Below are 19,037 nucleotides of genomic sequence, written 5' to 3'. Positions count from 1 at the left end.
GCTGGTTAATTGAGACATAAACAAGCAAGCTTTAAGAACATCCTATGACTTTGAGGCCACACAGAAGAGGAACAAGGACAAGTGAGAGAAAGGACCCTCCCTGAGGCGTACACACGACGTGTTCTTCCAATTTCATTCAACACTCAAGTACTATTTGTTCTCAACACGCTGGGATCTGTCAGTAAGTGTGGAAGCAAGGGAGAGAAAGAGTGTGGTGATTTTGGGAGATACAACAGTGACCTCAATTTCACTGTAAAACATGAGGGAACAGCAAGCAGAAATATCCACTGAGCAGCTAGTTGCCTTTGTGCATGTAATGTACACATCCCCTTTGTTGTGATTAACATGTAATGAAGCTTAATGATGCTTTTATGTTTACCTGCACAGACTACAAATAGGGATTTATCTTATGTGCACTCCCCCTGCTCAAAATGACAACAACATGCACACAAAGATCCCGCTGTAACATGCGTATTACGGTTGTCGTTAAAGTGTGACAAGGCAAATTCAATCAGATAATCACTGATTTGCAACAGCTTGTTAATTGCAACAATCACCGCTGTCCCGATCTTGATGATAAAGCAGGAGGTGTAAATGATGCACGGCGTACAGAGGGAGTGTAATGCAAAGACTCAGCACAGCCTGAAAGAAGCAATACTTCAGCTGCTCCGATAATAACATTACACCTGATTACCAGTTCGAGACAGTGTGATGTTCTGTGCACGGTATATCAAACTGAGAGGAGTCAAACAGACACCTGTTATCAGCACAGAGGAATGTGTTACTCATTAAAAACAAAGATGAGATGCAGCACTGCTGGCTGCTGCACTGGTGCTACATCACTCCCTATTACAAATCAGATACAGAGAGAAAATGCATCTCAGTTTTGTGTTTTGAAAAGTTTTGTTCTCATTCTACATTAATATGCTGCTTTAGAATATGTGATGTTTACTAAAAGAGTACACAGGTGTAGGTACAAAGAGCACATCTACATAAAGGTCTCAAGGTTTGTTAGTTTTATAACATTTGCTGTGCTGAGATCTACTGTATCCATCTGCCTTCTATAGATACAAAAAAGCGTGGTGCCACCTATGGGTGAGAGACTGTACTTCGCTTCTTGTCATACTGTATACTGTAGGTGTCAGAATTCACATTAAGAATAGGAAATTTTCATAATGATGATTACGTTAGATTGCTGTGTAGGATGAACTCCCATGCATATTCACTCCTCGCAGCTAAACTCGGTGATACGAGGCACTGCAACAGTGATTCTTTTTATGTAACACAAATGTATTTTTAGCATTAGAGGGAGAGTTTTATTTTTTTAGCAGCAGCATCCCGTCCCCCATGTATTTTGCATAAGATGGAGTGTTATCTATGCTTTATGATTATGGGCTGCAATGGTGGGAAAAAAGGGAGTCAGAGACACAAAAAGAAAGGAAAGAGGACAATGTATCAAAAATAGTAAGAGGCAGAAGACGAAAGACAGACAGACAGACAGGACACAAAAGAGAAAAATGCAAGATGGAGACAAGTGAAGGAGGGCAGAACTGAACAACTTCACAAAGAGAGCAAGAAAGCATCATTACTGTGTTCTCTGTATGCAGCATTTTCTTTACACAATTACCGCACAGCACTGCAGAGGTATTAACGCCGTCTGATTTCCTAAAAGGGTGATGAGATAATGTAATGAAATTCCCTTGAAATTGATCGAGGAGAGGCAGTTAAGACAACTTAATGTGGTATGATGATGAAAAGATAACAAAGCACATATTCATGAAATATTAGAAAGGCTGTCACCTTAAAAAGCAGAAGAAAAGACAGAGGTTTCGCTGAATGTATTCATATGTGAGAGAAGTATTAAAGTTGCCAAGAGAGGATGAAAGCAGACAGATTTTCCATTTCCGATTCTCTGTCCAACATTGTTTCCCTGTCTCATGCTTTATCCCGCTGAGTCTACACAAAATCCCAGGCTTAAACTTGTAAAATATCTCAGCTGTCAGTGTTGCAAATATATATATATAATATCATTTTAGGAGCAAGACACAAGCTCAGGCAGAGAGAACATTTTGATTAAATCTACACTGTCAGTCATATCCAGCAAAGGGCTCTTTTGTACAGGTCCAGATAAAAGAGCACAAGGTTACAAATCTACAAACGGTGAGAATCAATGATGGTTTCTGGGTGGCTTTCTGGACAGACACACAGGATGAGAGCGCATGGCCAAGAGTGAAACTCCAGGTGTGCTTTCCCTTCCTTTTTTTTTTTAGGTGTCCTACTTCAGGGAAACACCTCTCTCTCCCCCCCTTGTCTAATAGGGGCATTACTCTTCTGTAAAGTGGCACTTGACCAATTGCTTGCCATTTTAAAGGTCAATAGGAAGCTGTTTTAATGAATTCAATTACTTGTTGAGCACTCATATCAGCACAAACCTGATTCATTGCCAGATCAGGATCATTAATAAAGCCAAGTTAGTGCAGTGCTACCGCCCTTGCAGACAAAAGCAAGTATCTCGGGATTATCTTTAACAAATATGCATTCTGTGTCAGAAGACGGGAAATCATCCTCATCAAGGTTTACTTGTAAATCCACTCAAGTCTATTCACACTGACACAGAACTCGACAATATTTATCTTTGAGCTGAACTGACAGACATGCATGCTCACAACTACTGACAGAAACCCACAAATGAATCAATATCTTTACACCAATTTTGCACTCAAGGACGTTTGCACACACACACACACACACACACACACACACTATTTTACACATTGTAAGCCGTGGTCCTCTAATGGATGAGATGTCAAATAGAGTCAATTCCACCGTCACTGCATTGAGCTTCTGGGTCTTGCCACTGTGATGATATCTTCGAACGATCAATATCTTAGCATGCATCGGGTCCATATCACGCGCACACACACACACACGTACACACCGACACTTCCACTCATTACGTGGTCAGCTTAAAGATAATGAAGGTGGGTTAAGAAGATGATGAAAGTGTACTAGGTTTTTGATGAACTGTATGGAATCATAAAAGGCACAGTGGCTGGGGGCATCAGCAGGATAGGTTGGCTGTGTGCTGTGTGTTTCTATAGAAATGAGATAAGATTGCATTACCGGTTAGCCCTTAAGAGATACACACAGTATGGCGGTAGTGCTTAATTTAATATTAAAGATAAAGGTTTCAGTTCTTATTAAATTTACTTTGTGTAACTGTCTCTCTGACTCTGAGCAGACCACAGGGTTCAAATCATATGCTCACTCACCGGAGCTTGCAGGGTACATACATGCTGCAATGTCAACTGTGCCTGTAGCGCTGCATTATAAATGCACATACACAGAAGAGTATGTGCACAAACACACGCACAAACCTACACACAAACACACACACACAATCTGCTGGACATATTTCTCTGCCCAAGGAAGACACAAAACATCACTGACAGCCTATAAATTGTAGTCACACTCTGGTGCACACACGAGCATAAGTATGCAGTTGGCAGCAGCAGGCAGGTAATAAGTTAGAGGGACATGGGAGGAAAGTGCTTGTCGTGCAGAAATTTCCGACAATAATGACAGGCCTATTACGTTAATTTCATACTGACAGCCCGATGTCTCTCTGGGAGGATTCACACACAACAGAAACAGGGACCGTGACCCTCTGTAGCTTCATCCACAGTGCTAACACAAGCAAGCCTGCACGTTCAGGTGCTGCCACGAACATCAAAACTGTAAAGCCCCCTTTACACTGCCTTTGCAAGGGTGTGAAGTTTTGATGGACGGGTGTGAAGTTTTGATGACATGTTATGCATGCGACCCACTGTGGGAGACTTTAAAGCAGCTAGCAGCAGTTAGCAGCTAACTCAAAGAAGGGGAACAGCAGCTGAAAATGTCCTCAAATTGGGAAAACTCCTCCTCCATGCAGAGGACCAGATCAGCCGCCACATATAACAGGGACAGTAAATGATTATTACCATGTTACGCCATTGTTATTGTTTAAAAAAGTGTTGCTGCTACATATGTTAAATGTCACACTCAAGGCCGATGCTGTCGTGGTAAACAACACTGGAGCAGCATGATGCTGCCGTTATTTGATACTGTGTAAAAATGCAAAAGTGTGTAAAGAAGGGACTTTATCTTGGCCCTGAAAAATGAAAAGTCGGCTATTCAAAAGCAGCAACAGCTAAAAAAAAAAATCATTCGGAAGCAGAGTCCTCTCTGAATGAAAACACATTATTTTTTATAATATTTTAAAACTCATTTTCAATTCATTTGAATGACAAGCAGCTCTTGAGCTAACAGCAGGGACAACGCTGTGGTACTGATGTTGTTAATTCTGGAGCTGGTTCGTGAACCAACCCTGGACACAGAAAGAGTTTGGGATGGGAAGATTTTCTGTTTCACAGCTGGGAGCCTTCAATTCAAATAAATCTTATTTTAGTGTCCCACAGAGGCAATCACTTATTCAGTGGTAAAGCACTAAATCCAAAAGGCTTCACTTGATGACATCATCTATTCAAGTCTTGGGGAGCTTAGGGAGGGGAAAAATCAATCAACTGAATTTAATTTGTATAAGTTCACTTTAACTTTTGAGTAGTAGATTTTTTTTAATGGCTTTACATAGTAAAACATTCATTTCATCACCTTTAAGTTAGAAATGTTCACTGGTGCATTTCTGAACCTTTAATTCTAAAAGAAATATTGTGCATTGCTTTACTTTATCGGGTGCTCTGAATACTCCTCATACACACATGCACAGAGACAACACTAAGAAAACTTCATCCTCATGTACAGCTCCACAGTAAAGCAGGTTAACGACCACACTAAGCACGTCCTCAGACAGACAGACAGACAGACACACACACACACACACACACACAAACAGACCCTATGCACATTCAATCAAGGATTACAATGATATTCATTTAACCAGGCTATACAAATGCAAATGGCTGACATGTGAGCCCAGGCACTCTAGCCGTGTGCTTCAACATCACAGCAATACTGCTCTGTGAGACACTTTGATAAAGCCAGATCAAAGGAGAGTGAAGAAGAGGCATTCAAGACCTCCAACAATAGCCCTCCTTAAACAGTGCATCTAACTGGCTTATAAAAGCACATGAATGAATAAAGATGAGGTTTTAGGCTACAAATGTCTGTAAACAACCCCTATAGAGGCACTTTACAGAGGCTATAAAACACAAATACACACATGCAACCACACATGCTCAGACACGCAGATGAATGTAGGCTACACACATTGTAATACACACCTCTGCTCAGGTGTGGTTTGCCAACTAAACCTAGCTAATTCTAACAAAACGCACAAGTCCAACACAAGGTTTTACACTGAGGTGCATTGCTGAAGTCATTTTAACACCTGTCCACTGGAATTTGATGGTGCACATCCACCTCTGTCCTAATTCTCCTCAGTCCCTGTCTGTCATCTCCAATTCAACATTTCTGCTCACCCATCCCTACAAAGCCTCTCTTCCCTTATATTCTGCCTGTTTCGTTCACCATCTACCTTTCCTTTCGTCTTCTCGCATTCCTTTCACTCCCTCTCTGCAAACCTCTTGCTATTTCCAACACTGGACCCCTATAATCCCCTCTCTCCCTCTGATTCTTTCCAACTCTTATTGTCAGTGTCTCATCCTCTCCTTTCTTTTTCCTGCCCTCAATCATTTATAAAGCTTTTTCTCCTTCAACACACTTTCTTTGTCACTGCCTCTTCCATTTCTCTGTCTCACTCTGTGTGCATCTCTCTAACATCATGCTCCCGCTTTATCAGTCTCCATTTTTATCCTACCCTCTTTGCGCATCCCCATACTTTCAAAGCTTAGTGTTATACTGGCAGTTTTGCCACACTTGCCCTCTATCCCCTCTAAAAGCCTGCCTTACATCCACTGGGTTATGCACAAGTATACTTGAAGGAAGCCAGGGATGTGGCATAGCAGCTTTTCCAGCATTCATTTTATATCCTCACATCATCTTCTTTTGGAAAGTGGCAGAATAGCAGAAAGGCTGCCTGACACATTTTACTATACATCTCCCTTGCCATTTTTTTTTGTTCAACTCCACTCTCCCTTCCCCTGTGTTCTTTTACCTTTAGCAGGCGTACAGATGGCAGGAAGGCTGCATGACACAGTTTTCTGATGGTCCAGTTGAGTGGCCGTGGTGCATCCAGCTGGTTCATGGTGCCCACTCTTCACGGTGCAGCCACTGGTGCCCGGCGGCTTTTCCCGGGACCAGGATCAATGCTGCCCCACGAGGGGGGCAAAAATGGGAGAGGGTCTCCAACTCCAACTGCCGAAAAGCACGCAAGTCCCAGGGCATGACCCTCGACGGACAACCATCAACCACTACTGCCACCACCTTGAAGCCTTTACTCCCCCGAGCAGATGAATCTCTCACCTGGTCAGCTCTCTGCCCCCCCTCCCCTCCCTCCCTGCCCTCTTCTCCTCTCTGGCCCACACAGATCCAAAGAGTCCGAGGCAAGCCAAACCTGGTGCACCAGGAACATCTGATTCCTCTTCCACCAGTAGCCGGAGTGCACTCAGCTCTGGCGCGAAAAAACCCAGAGTGTACAGTATTTTCCCAAAGAATGGAGCAGAGCGCAGCAATGCACAGCAGAGATGAGAGCGTGTAGTGTGAGAGGGATTCAGGTAGAGGAAGAGAAAGAAGAGAGGAAGAGATGGAGGAGAGATGGAGATGTGAAGAGAGGAGAGACGAGCAGTGCAGTGCAGTGCAGTATAGCGCAGAGGGGAGAGGAGAGGAAAGGAGAGTAGCGCAGAGCGCATAAACGGAGCAGCCTGACAGGCAGCGGCTTAGATTTGAGGCTGCAGGCACACTACTGTCTCTAAGATGAGAGGAGGAGGAGAGAGAGAGGGAGAATGGAAGTGAGACACACAGAGAGATGGAGGGAGAGAGTGAAAGGGGAGACATAAAATAAGATCCAGCACAACTGATGAACAAGCTGAAATTGAAACTATGGGGATAGGATGCAAGAGAAAAAAGACAGCTTCTGTGCATGGGAAAAAAAAGATGAGCGATGGAGAGAGACAGAGAGAGGGCAAGATGGAGAGAAGGGGGGAGATGTGATGAGACACTGTATGGTAGTCAAAAGGGAAATGGGTGAAGTGGAGTCAAAGCTCTGTCTAATACAAACGAATTGGAGTTTGAAAATGGAAGCACATGAAACAACTTGGGGATGTGGCAGCGGAGAGGAGTACGACCTACTTACTGATTTGCATGTGTGACATTATGTTCATGGATAAAAGCTCCAAAGTGGTTAGAAAAGAACACTAAAAAACAGTGAGTGGTTTGCTGTTACTGTCATGTCACACCTTCCTCTCTCCTATTTAATGACATTCAGTTTAATGAATTTGCATGAATGTCAAGGTGCAATTCTAAAGTTGGGAGAAAGACAATTAACTTCTATCTTTTTTTAGGTTGTCCTTTGATCTTTAAGACCCAAATTGCTTTTGAATTGAATACAGGTGTACTCACCTAAAATTCTGACTTCTAGATGACAAAAATAGGCATTTCTTTGCCTTTCTCGGTTCATCAACCTGAATATATAAACCTGTTTTACTCATGTTTACAAAAAATGATTAACAGCATTAGACAATGACCAATTAACATTAGCCTTAATAAGCTTCTCAATTTGATGTGTATTTAAATTCAAGCGTTTAGGATCAGAATAAACAACGTGTGTATGTATTTTACATTATCTACTACAGTGGAAACCTCTGTAGTAGATGAGGTTGGAAATTAGCCCCTGTCACCAGCCAAATGCTGGGACAATATCCAAGTAGCAGCTAGATTTGCTTCACTCACTAGCCCCAAAACAACAGTAATCTATTGATTTGGTGACAGATTTCGGAATCCACCTGACAAAAAAGCTCATTGCCAACCCTGCTAGAAGCAGATGGTTGTTATAACCAAATTCTATTATTCCTTCTTTTCTCATGCAAATTACCATCTAATTAATTACATGAATATACCTGACTGGGCATTATCAACCCACTTGACAACGGCTTCAACTGCAGGTGCTTTTTCCGTGCACATTGGTTTTCTGTCTCCATCACCCGCAGTCATGTAGCCCATGGAACACCAAGTTTCACTGCTGCTTCTCGTTGGCTTGTTTCTGGCAGTTTTTCATGAGCTTCAAGGTCATTGTGTTTTTCATTAGGGAGAAAATGACTTTTTCCCATCGTGATTTCGATGTGCACGCATCAGCCTCAGGTAGCCAGCTGGAAGCAAACAGATTATCATGAGGCAAGTAATGAAGCTAGAAAAATAGAATTACCGTAGCTTTTTGATCCATATAAGGGGTTTCTGTACTTATAGGAGAGTTACATCTGATCAGGCTCTTCCCACCAACATGCCTTTTTTTAACAACTGTAAAACCCAAATATTTTAAGTTTTATGCTGTAATTCCTTCCAGCACCTCAGGAACAAATGCCTGCAGTCATCTTTATGTTAACTTTAAGTATGCATGAGCATGTATAATATTCATTATCTGTTTCTACACAAGCCTGAGATTATCAGGTTTGATTAAAGATTAAATGATTATTCTCAAGGTTTTAGCTGCATTACAAAATGCACTTTCTAAATGTAATCAGCGCACACGCTTCAACCATCCATAGAGCTGTACTGTAGGAGCCCAAAGCAAATTAACAATGGCAAACATTATTAGTGAAACATCTTTCAAAGACTAGCAATGGATTATGAAGCACACCCACTATTGTTACTTCATCTTTGTTGGTGTTTGGTGTGCCTTTATTTCTATTTTTAGAGACTCAGACTGTTTGTCTCCGGCGAGTTACTGATTCACAATACTCAAACACCCAAATGCTTGTCAAAACAAAAGATATGAAAAACAGAAATTAACAGCTCTCTTTGTGATAGATTTGTTTTGTTTGGACTGGTTGAGAAGTGATTCAGTGCGATGTGATTCTCTGGTGTAGGGACAAAACCACACACGGTTTGGAGGTGTTAATGACAACACATGACACCTGCTGTTAGATCTACTACACATTCTTACTGTAAAAAGAATACATGGTTCAAATTAATGTCACCATGAATGTACAGTAGCTGCATTAAGCATCAAATGCCTATGCGACACATGCTGTGCTTCAGCTGAGGTGTTAAATCCGGGCAAATACAAGATAAGCTTAAAATATGAATACAAAGGAAGACGTTTGTCATATGTTTGAGCTTTTATAAAAGGGAAACTTGGGGGAAAATTAATATCAATATAGTTTAAACACACAATTCAGTGAAGCAGAGACTTTCAGTGTTATCCTGGAAGCAAAATCAAGACCAAAGAGTAAAGGGCCATCCACATGAAGAACAATAACCATAATGATGTGAGCGCCCTCGCTAATGAACGATGATGTTCTGTAAACAGTGGCACCAAGCATGTGCTGTACACTGGAACTGTGTAGGCGGCATAGGAAAATGATCATAACCTTATAAACTTATAATCATCTCCTCATCTCCGTTAGTAAGAATAACACTCACCACCCATTCCGAGGGTGAACCCGAGTGCATCTCAATTGTCCTTCTTCTCGATTGTGTCTTCATAAAAACTGTTTTATCAAACAGGGGTGCATTATTTTTAGCCCCCATGCTGAGTCTCTCTGCATCTGCCGTGTTGAATGTGACACTGTAATTTCGAATGGATTTTGACTCGCTGTCAGTGTTTCTAGCGTTCATCAAACTGCTCTGAATATGATGCCAATTAAGTTAGAGATATATTTTTGGTTACTGTTATAGTTACTGTTCTTGGTGTGGACGGCAGGGCACAAAACGAGCACCATCCACTAGTCAAATGCTGGTGAAATATGCAAGTGGTTGGTAGATTTGCTTCACTTACCAGGCAAAGAAACAATAGTAATCTATTGAGTAGCTGGGGAAATTTGAACATTCACTTGCCATTTGGTCGGTGGGCAAAAAATTAATTTTGCATCCTGGTGGACGGCCTTGAATACGCAATGAGCCGATGAGTGTTTCTCTCTATTACTGTAAATCAAAGTTGAAATAATAGCAGCTGCAATGCAACACAACATGCTGGCATTGTATTCAAATACATCACTAAAACTATGAAGTATCTAACTGTATTAGTAAATGTCCTGGTTAATCTTTTGAGTCACCACCTCACAGTACAAGGGTGTTTTCCCCTGACAGTCAGGGACTGACATTAAGGATATCCACCTCACTGACCACCGGCTCCCCTGGGGACCTCCGAGACCACTGGGAGATCTGTCTGTCAACCGTGCAGCCAGTCACTGTGGAGACTGAGTGTGTGTGAGGGAGGAGGGGTTGGTAGAGACAGAGTAGCATGAGAGTGTGCCTTTGGCCCCCCCTAACCCTCTCGGTTCACACTTCTCCATCTCACCCCATGAAACGGTTCAGCAAACACATGGAGCTCAGTGCATCACACTGCACTGTCTGCAACCTGACTCTAGATGGCAACCTTCTAATGCACAATACTGTCAGCCTGAGCCAATCATTCAAACCTGACTCCTATATATTACACTACAATAAAAACCCTGTGTGATTATCAAACAACCACTTAGTTTACTGCAACAGAAGCACAGAGACTGCCTTTGTTATAACTAAATGCAACAGGATACTGAGCAGATAAAGTCAAGTCTGTATTATTTTACTGCCAAACAAGCAACATACACACCACAACCACCAGGGGGCACCGGTTCAACACACCTGCTGCAGACAGAGAGTGACTTGTTTTTTCTCTTCTCACTTTTCCTGGCTATACTAACTAGCACAACATTAAAAGGTATTAAAGCACTGGCAAAAAACAAGACCAGACTAGATGAGATTTAATTGTCTCACAGTGATTCATTTTTCCCACTGGGAGCTTAACTTGGTAGATGAGGGGAGGCAATTTACTGTGAATTACTTAAGTGCTTCAGCACTGAGAGCTTGTATCAGATTGTGAAGGCAAAACATATAGTTCCAAAAATGTTTTTATCACCTAGGTTTTCAGATGAAGCTGGAAAATTAGTGTTTTATAATGAGAGTGAGGGGAGCTGCACTTTTACACAAGAGTCACGACAGAATATACTGTCAGCTTTAATAGATACTACCCTGTACGCACAGCGTGATTATCATGCCAACTAACGTCACTTTGCTCTGCTGCCTGTAGATGTGGATATATGTGGTATTATGCAAATGTAAGAATGTGTAAATGTGTGTGTGCATGGGTGAATATCTGAACAATCCCCGCAACCCACAAGTGGTTGTGACGAAACTGTACATTTCATCATTTTCTGTGTGTACGAGTGTGTGAGAGCACATTCATGAGTGGGTGTTCTCTGTAGCCCACTTCTACTCGGAGACATCTCTGCTACAGATAGAACTTGTGACATCGCCTATCTGCACTGTGACAGTAGTGAGAAAGAAGCCCATTTCCACCTGTCATTCAAAGTGAGGAGCTCCTGAGAAGCTGCTCGGTCACTGAAAATGTGAATCCTCTCTGTTGGTATTCGTGTAAAAAAGTGCTTGTGAGAGAGTGGAGACCTGTGAGTGTTTGTCTGAGTGAAAGAGATAGATGTGTGGAAAATTACTTTTGTATTTTATGCAAAACATTTAAATTGGAGTACTGTCAAAAAAAACTGAACTGAACTCAACAAGTGAGGGAAAGAGAGGACGGACAAAAGTACGTGTTAATTATCTGTTTACAAGTGCCTACATTTTAAAGTCCAACTGAAATTAAATTGCAGTTTTTTGTCCGCTACAGGATAAATATGTGCTTTGTAAATCACTTGTCTTGTGTTCTCCTCTGAGAAAAAATCTGAAACCAAAAGAGATTTTTTTTAAAATACATAATTTTGTTTCATGTTGGCGTCCCCGAGTTTTGCATTAATTCAAGTACCGTTAATTAGCTGTCTCTGCAGAGGCGATCTAATTTTGATCACTCATGTGCAAAGATAGCTGATATTGTTTCTCAGTTTGGTTTGTTTGATCTGACGCTTTTGTATGTACAGGAAGGCAATCATTTGATTCCTTATAGAAAGCGTCGGTTCAGTTGATATAGAATATTCTGCTGATTCAGCTCCCATTTATTGTGCAGAACAGCTAATACAGAGTAACTGCACTGGAGAGAGTCCTTCACTGTTACACTAAATACTACCTACATTACAAATGTAAATTTGCTCAAATAAATGATTATTTTTTCTCACCAAATGAGTGTCAAGGTTTGAACAACCCACTATTTCCCAAAATTTCATCATGTTTTGTAATAGGTCAAGTACATAAAACTCCATGAAAGCGCTTAATCAAAATATCTGATGCACCCTGCAACAACAGAACCAGATTAAACTTATGCTGGCAGTGCAGTTTCTTTAGCCATACCCATTTTAGGCAGTACCACATCTTGGCAGCTGTACTGTATCTTGTGCTGTTGTTCCAAGTTGCTGTTCTGTAAAAAAGATACTAACACAGAACGAGGGGACAGACTTGTCTTGCCTTTAAGTCGGCAGCAGAGGAGGTAGCAACAAAGCCGAACTGACGTCTGTGTAAAGTAGTGCTGCACGATTAATCTAATCACAATCGCAATCGCGATGTCAGGCTGTGCGATTACATAACCGCATAAAAGGCTGCGATTTGCGATTTAATGTAGGCTAAATAAATGTTAACGTGTGTGCCTGTGAACGTGACTGCCTCTCCTGTAGTGTGTGGAGTCTGTTGACATCACGCCCACAAGCTATCCTGGTGCGTGCAGCCGGCATGCAGCAGTGACCAACACAGACGCTGAAGAAGAGCATGAGCTCGACCATGAACAGGCTGAGTTGGTGGCGAAAAAAACGAAACGTATATTATTACATGGCGATATTTTGGATTCAGGTACGGCGACGTTGAACAGAAAGACGTGCTGTGTAAGTGTAAAAGTTAAAGTCGCCACGTCCCGCGGCAACATGACCAATTTATATCAGCACTTGAGACGGGACATGGCGACTTTAACTTTTAAACTTTTACACAGCACGTCTTTCTGTCCAACGTCGCCGTACCTGAAAGACGTGCTGTGTAAAAGTTTAAAAGTTAAAGTCGCCACGTCCCGCGGCAACACGACCAATCTATATCAACACTTGAGACAACACAGCACAGGGAAAAGTAGGAAGAGTGCATGCGAGAGAAAGCCGAGCCGTGTAACGTTAAAGACAAAGAGACAACTGAAAGCCGCCAGAGCCTCATAAAACAACATCCAAGCACAGTTAAGCAAACATTTGTAAGTGTCACAGGGAAATCATGGACTCCATAACAAATGAAAAATTGAGCAATTTTGCTCGGGTTCGGCCCACTTGACATGCTGCTGTGTTGTGCTATGGCGCTGGAATTTGTCATTTACGTGACAACGGCTGAACGCAACATATGCTCGCTCCGCTGTGTGTACAGTTCCGTGCTGCGCTGCTGTGTGAGCAGCGTGTTTGACTGTGCTCAGTCTGTTGATGGTCATTGACACACTGCCTGTCCATAACAATAACTATGTCAGGTCAGTGCCCCCCTAATATAATGTAGGGGAAACACTGAATCAAGCAAAAAGACTCATGATACCATTTATTTATTACATTTTATTGTAATTATATTGTAATTGCAATCGCAAATCGCAATATTGTCCACCATAATCGCAATAGCACATTTTTACCAAATCGTGCAGCACTAGTGTAAAGATTGTGAGCCAGTGGGACGGGACTGGTGTGCTATTTTGAAAACATTCTCTGTGTGTGACCCACCACCAGAAAATTTAAAAAGCAGCTAGAAGCAGTTAGCAGCTAACTCAAAGAAGAAGAACAACAACTGGAAATGTCTGCAGATCAGAAAAACTATGAGGTCCCTACCCTCCTAACAGAGGACGAGATCAGCCGATATATAACAGGGACGGTAAATGATTGTTATTGTGGAGTTATTCCACTGTTATTGTTTAGAAAGCACTGCCGAAGCTTATATGTCACACTAGATGCCAACACTGTTGTGTTAGACATCACACCTGTCACTCCTCTTTTGCTTCCGAACACCAGCACGCTAGCTAAAACCACACACTGGGGGCAGCATTATGCCAGTGTTGTTTGGCTCTGTTGTGCATGGACAACAAATACTGTTAAAGCTGGGGGGGCATGGCAGATCCGCAAACCTTCTAGAATATTTTGTGTGTCCCCCTGTGATCATTCTGTGTCCCCTCTCTAAATTCCAAAGTTTCTGCGGGTCTGTGAACACACCACAGGTGAAGCTCTTCATAAGTTTCTTTTTTCCTCAGCAGCACTTTGTTGAGTTTGAGTAGCCAGGAGGAGAATTGATCAGTCGATCTCTTTGTGGTCAGATCTATCAGAGCTGATCACATCAGACTGAAAGATTAGAGGAGCAGCTGCTGCAGAGGTGGTTGAAAGCGAACTTTCTGTTGCTGCCTTTAACCAGGATAGACCCTGCAATGTAAGCTATCAAACAAATGATTAAATGTTTACATTATAATATTTGTTTTTTTTTCCTATGTGTTAAAAAATAATTGTATTCATGCTAACTAATTATTTAATGTACATTTGATGCAATACACACAAAAAATAGAGTTGGTTAAAATGTTGAAATCCATGTTTACAGTTGATGCAACTCAATCTCACAGCAATTTTCTTCATTTTTACTCAGTTTAATCAAGTTTCGTGTAATTCATATGCTGAAGTTAAAAAGTTTGTTGGTCTAATTTTCTTGGCTTTTTTGTAGCCCCTACTCAGTTTACATTAAAGGACTGTTTATTATTGGGTTTTCTCTCAACTCAAAATGTACTCAAAGGTACCACGAAGTGTTGCAGATGACTGCATCTCTCAGACCGACACACTGTTACAGACAATGACACCTTCAGGTTTTCAGTGAAACAAGTGACTGAAGGTATGTGATAACAAAGTTGTCTGTTGTAGATTGATGGTGCCAAAAGCCTCTATCTAATTTGGCTCCCTCACCCTCCTCTCTGTGTGGTGCTCGTCCCCTGGAGGATTCTTGGTAAGTGACGGTTCAATACCTGCCTCCATATGCACTCAAACACACATATGCACACACACACACACCCACAAACACAATACCACCCCCTACTCCCCTTGCCCTAAGGAAGCAGGAAGACCTCTGCTGAGTTGGGTACACTCTTCCATCTGGAAAGAGGCAATGATTATTAGCCTGCGGGATGGAACCACACGCCACACACACTCACACACTTACTATAGCTCTCAAAATGTGTTGTTTTCTCCACTTTTTTGCCACTCACCATCACTCACTCTCAGCCACTGGAATATGCCAGTGCCCTATTGCAGTTTAGTGCTTCCTAAAACATCTGTAACAAGCCTTTTACCTTAAAGAGTAAAATTTATTGCTCACGTCCCACAAGTTGTCACAGTATCATTCTTAACATCCCAGAAAACAGGTCCACATTTTTCAGCTCCGACATTTAGGCCTCTAGCAGTACTGCTAAATGTTATCTGCAGGTGAAAACAACTGTTGACAAACAGCACCGTTATAAAGTGATGTAACAGACTGAGAAGATGGTACTTTTAAAAAATAATGACTTTAATACTTAATCACAACTTAACATAATGTTATTTTAGATGAGTAAAGTTTCAGTCTAGTTTTATTTAGGTCCATCAGCCTCTGGACATCACAGGATCTACCCGCCAAATCAAATTCACCTAAGTATGCATCCAATCTGATGGGATCAAGGGTTCCAAAATCTTAGACATAACTCACATTGGCACATAATGTTATTTAAATTTGAATCCAAGTAAAATTATCTAAGGCAAATTCAACAATTTAATTTGCCATAGATACTGTGCTCTATAACACAGGATGCCTGTACACATCCAATGTGGCATAAGTTATCATTAATACATTATTACTCATCACGTTATACATTATTACTTATCAGGAAATGATGTTGCCGCCTCAGTGAATATATTCTGTCTGAGTCTGTAGCATAATTAGCAACATTTCATCGCTCTCCAGCTTTCAGCTCTCACAGTTTCTACCGTAACCTGCATTTTCTTTCCGCTTTTCTTTGAATTATTCAGGGATTACACAAGACTTTGTTTTGTTTTTTTATATGAACACTAATATTCCAAAATTCACAAAAAAACACTAACATCTGCCATTTTTATCTATTAGGAAAGTTTAAAATCATCATTCACTCTCGGGTCAACTGACTTCAGCTCAAATCAGTTTCGATTGGCAGTCACAAAAAAGTCCATCTCTGTCCAAGCAGCAATTGATCAGTGTTCAAAATTAGTCGGCACAGAGTTTGAGAGATAGAGACGAAGCAAGACATTTGAAAAACTACCGTAACATTTTCACTGGCCTCCATGCTGTTTTTACTGTTTATTAACCTGTTTTTAAGCCTGTCCATTGAACGTGACACACGCACACAAACACACACACACACACACACACACACAAAGGGCTACCGATCTGCTTCACAGCACAGTACACGGCTCTGGTCTACTGGCAGTGAAAAAGGAGTTTATTGCCTATTTTTAGCGGGCTTTCTCATGTTTAAATAACCCACACACAAACACGCTAATTTTAGTGGAGAGTGTCTTATCTCGTGAGCCTTGTGGGCGGGCGCCAATAATGTAAAGTAGCCACAGACAACCTGAAATGTTGGATGAAATCTGTTTTAGTGGAGCCATTTACGTCACGATCCCACCACTTCTGGCTCTCATCCTCACACACCTTCAAACAGAACTAATAACAAATCTGGCTCTTTCTCCTCATTCTTGCCCTTGTTATCATCTGTTTAAGAATTCATTGGCTTCCACTGCACATCAGCTTATAAATGAAACAATAAAAGCAGACTTCAGCAGCCTCCATGTGTACTTACTGTATGACAGCGTGCTGCGTGTGACATCTTTGTTATGACCACGACCAGTACACACTGGAATCTGGTATTTGCAATATTTCAAAAAAATAATGTGAACAGCCAAACAAACACATTGGGTCTGAACAATAAATCTGAATTGAGCACTAAGACTTGCAGTGTCAACATAGCCTAATAGGACAGGGGTGGAAGGTAGGTAGGTAGGTAAGAGGACAGCAGAAGTAGAGAAGAGATATGATACAGTAGATTTGACATGGATATGATAAGTTGTGTTGTTAAACATTATACAAGACATAAATGAGACTGAGATATGACGAGCAACGAGGTAGGGGGTGCAGACGATACTGAACATTAACACTGAAAGTTTGGATTCATTCAAGGAAGGAGAACTTCAATAATCTTCCCTCCACATAAATTTAACCTTTTAGTTTAGCACATATTATTTCACGCTGTGAAGTAGTCTGACAAAGGAACAGCAAGAGTCAACCCTCTTTTCTCTGCAGTAGAAATTATTTATGTGGCATTTGGCATTCCCCATAATAGGGAGTAGTAAAACCCCAAGTATCTCACGACTACATAATTGCAGAAGAACAAGGACAAGCACCATTAGACTTATGGTTGAGATACTGGATCTTTTACTCATCATAACCACATGAAACACATCCCTTAAATTAGATCTCAATGGCTTAAAGATATTAGTTCCTGCAGACAACATTGAACATAATGATTTTGTAAATACAGCCATTTATCATATGTTGTTGTCTTGTCATACAGTCTGAGACACATCAGACGAACTTACAAATGAATACGCTTATTAAATGCTCAGTATAAGTATATAAACTATGAGAAAAAGATATCATCCTCCACCCAGAGGCCGTGCTCCGTATTTAAAAGCATATCATTCATCAAATGGGAGCAAACTAATCTCAATTAGCAACACAACCATTTCAAATGTGTGAAGGTCAGAAATTAGTTCACAAGAAATAAGGCAATTACAGTAAGTGCACAGTATGTACAGTCTGCGTGTAGTCACATGTAAATTGCACGGAAGCATTTACTTGTATGAATGCATCAGGAGGTGTGTGTGTGTGTGTGTGTGTGTGTGTGTTTCCAGTAGTAGCTGAAAAGAAGTCTTAAACTTCCCCAGAACTGAGGGAGGCATAAACATCACACAGCGTGGTGCAATTATGAGAACTCTGTCCATGTAATTGGCAATGAATAATAATGAATAATACAAGGACTATGGTGGTCCTTGGAGAGGTCATCATTTTATAGTAATATGCCACCTAGCCTGTAAACTGTACGCAAGGATTTAAATTAAACATCTACGAACAATTCATGTTGACTCTTACCATTTTTTACTGTTGTCATTTCGATTATTCACATTAGGGACCATAAACTGGTATGATTAATATACAGTAGGGATACCCCTGAAAGTTGAAGATCATAATCATCAGTGGGAAACCCCTCATCTGACTGAGATTCTTCAAGTAGAGCAACTGTTGTTGGGGTTTTTTTCGGGGGGGTTTGTAGTAAGTGTGCAGTGTACTTCTGGGTCCCCAGATTTAGCTACAGTGTGAGCACTCCTCGCTGTCACACTGCTCTTCTGTACAGACAGCTGCAGACCCAGACCCAGGGGGAGTCTGAGTGAGATGGAGGCAGCTGCCTGGGGGAAGAGAAGCTTTGCCTGGTCAGGCTCTGAGATAATGTTATCTTCTGCCTTCTGCTTATAAGTGGTGAATTTACAACTCACAGCAACTGAATACCATACAGTTTCTGACTGTTGTTTAATATCTAGTCAGGGTTCAACGCTAAGGTTTTTTTTCACTTGCCCGGTCGGGCAAGTTGGTCAGAGATCTACTTGCCCGAAGTCAGTTTTTACTTGCCCTATGAAAACTGTTTAATTTAAGCAGCTATCAAATAACAAAGACTGCAGTTACTTTTATGTTATGTAATCTTTATTCACACTGTATTTATTAATTAAAACAACATACGTTATGTATTGTAGCTTAATTCCTACACAAAAATGACAGTGTCAGCGCTTAAAGTGAAAAATTTGTCAATCGTTCTCCGTCTATAATTTTGCTCCCTACTTGAGCCATGCCCACCTCTATTTATTTTTCACCCCTCTCTCCAGTTCTGCTGTATTAACACC

General features: G+C 41.3%; 1 protein-coding gene across 4 annotated transcripts in view; it reads right to left on the bottom strand.

Moving 5' to 3' along the window:
- The window catches only part of trpm3 (transient receptor potential cation channel, subfamily M, member 3), a 182,272-nt gene that overhangs the window by 135,614 nt on the left and 27,621 nt on the right, over window positions 1-19,037 (bottom strand). For 2 of the 4 annotated variants that reach the window (XM_050051551.1, XM_050051552.1), the window contains exon 1: window positions 6,113-6,248. The exons of the other annotated variants lie outside the window; for them this stretch is intronic. In XM_050051551.1, the coding sequence (XP_049907508.1) occupies window positions 6,113-6,202 (90 nt within the window). In that variant the 5' untranslated portion in view covers window positions 6,203-6,248. Of the gene's footprint in view, window positions 1-6,112; window positions 6,249-19,037 lie in introns of those variants that run through there. 4 annotated transcript variants of the gene reach the window in all.

Source organism: Epinephelus moara, chromosome 8, assembly GCF_006386435.1.
Source record: "Epinephelus moara isolate mb chromosome 8, YSFRI_EMoa_1.0, whole genome shotgun sequence".
Classification (NCBI taxonomy): Eukaryota; Metazoa; Chordata; class Actinopteri; order Perciformes; family Serranidae; genus Epinephelus; species Epinephelus moara.
The sequence above is the reverse complement of the archived record's forward strand: the minus strand, read 5'-3'. Positions and strand labels throughout refer to the sequence as shown.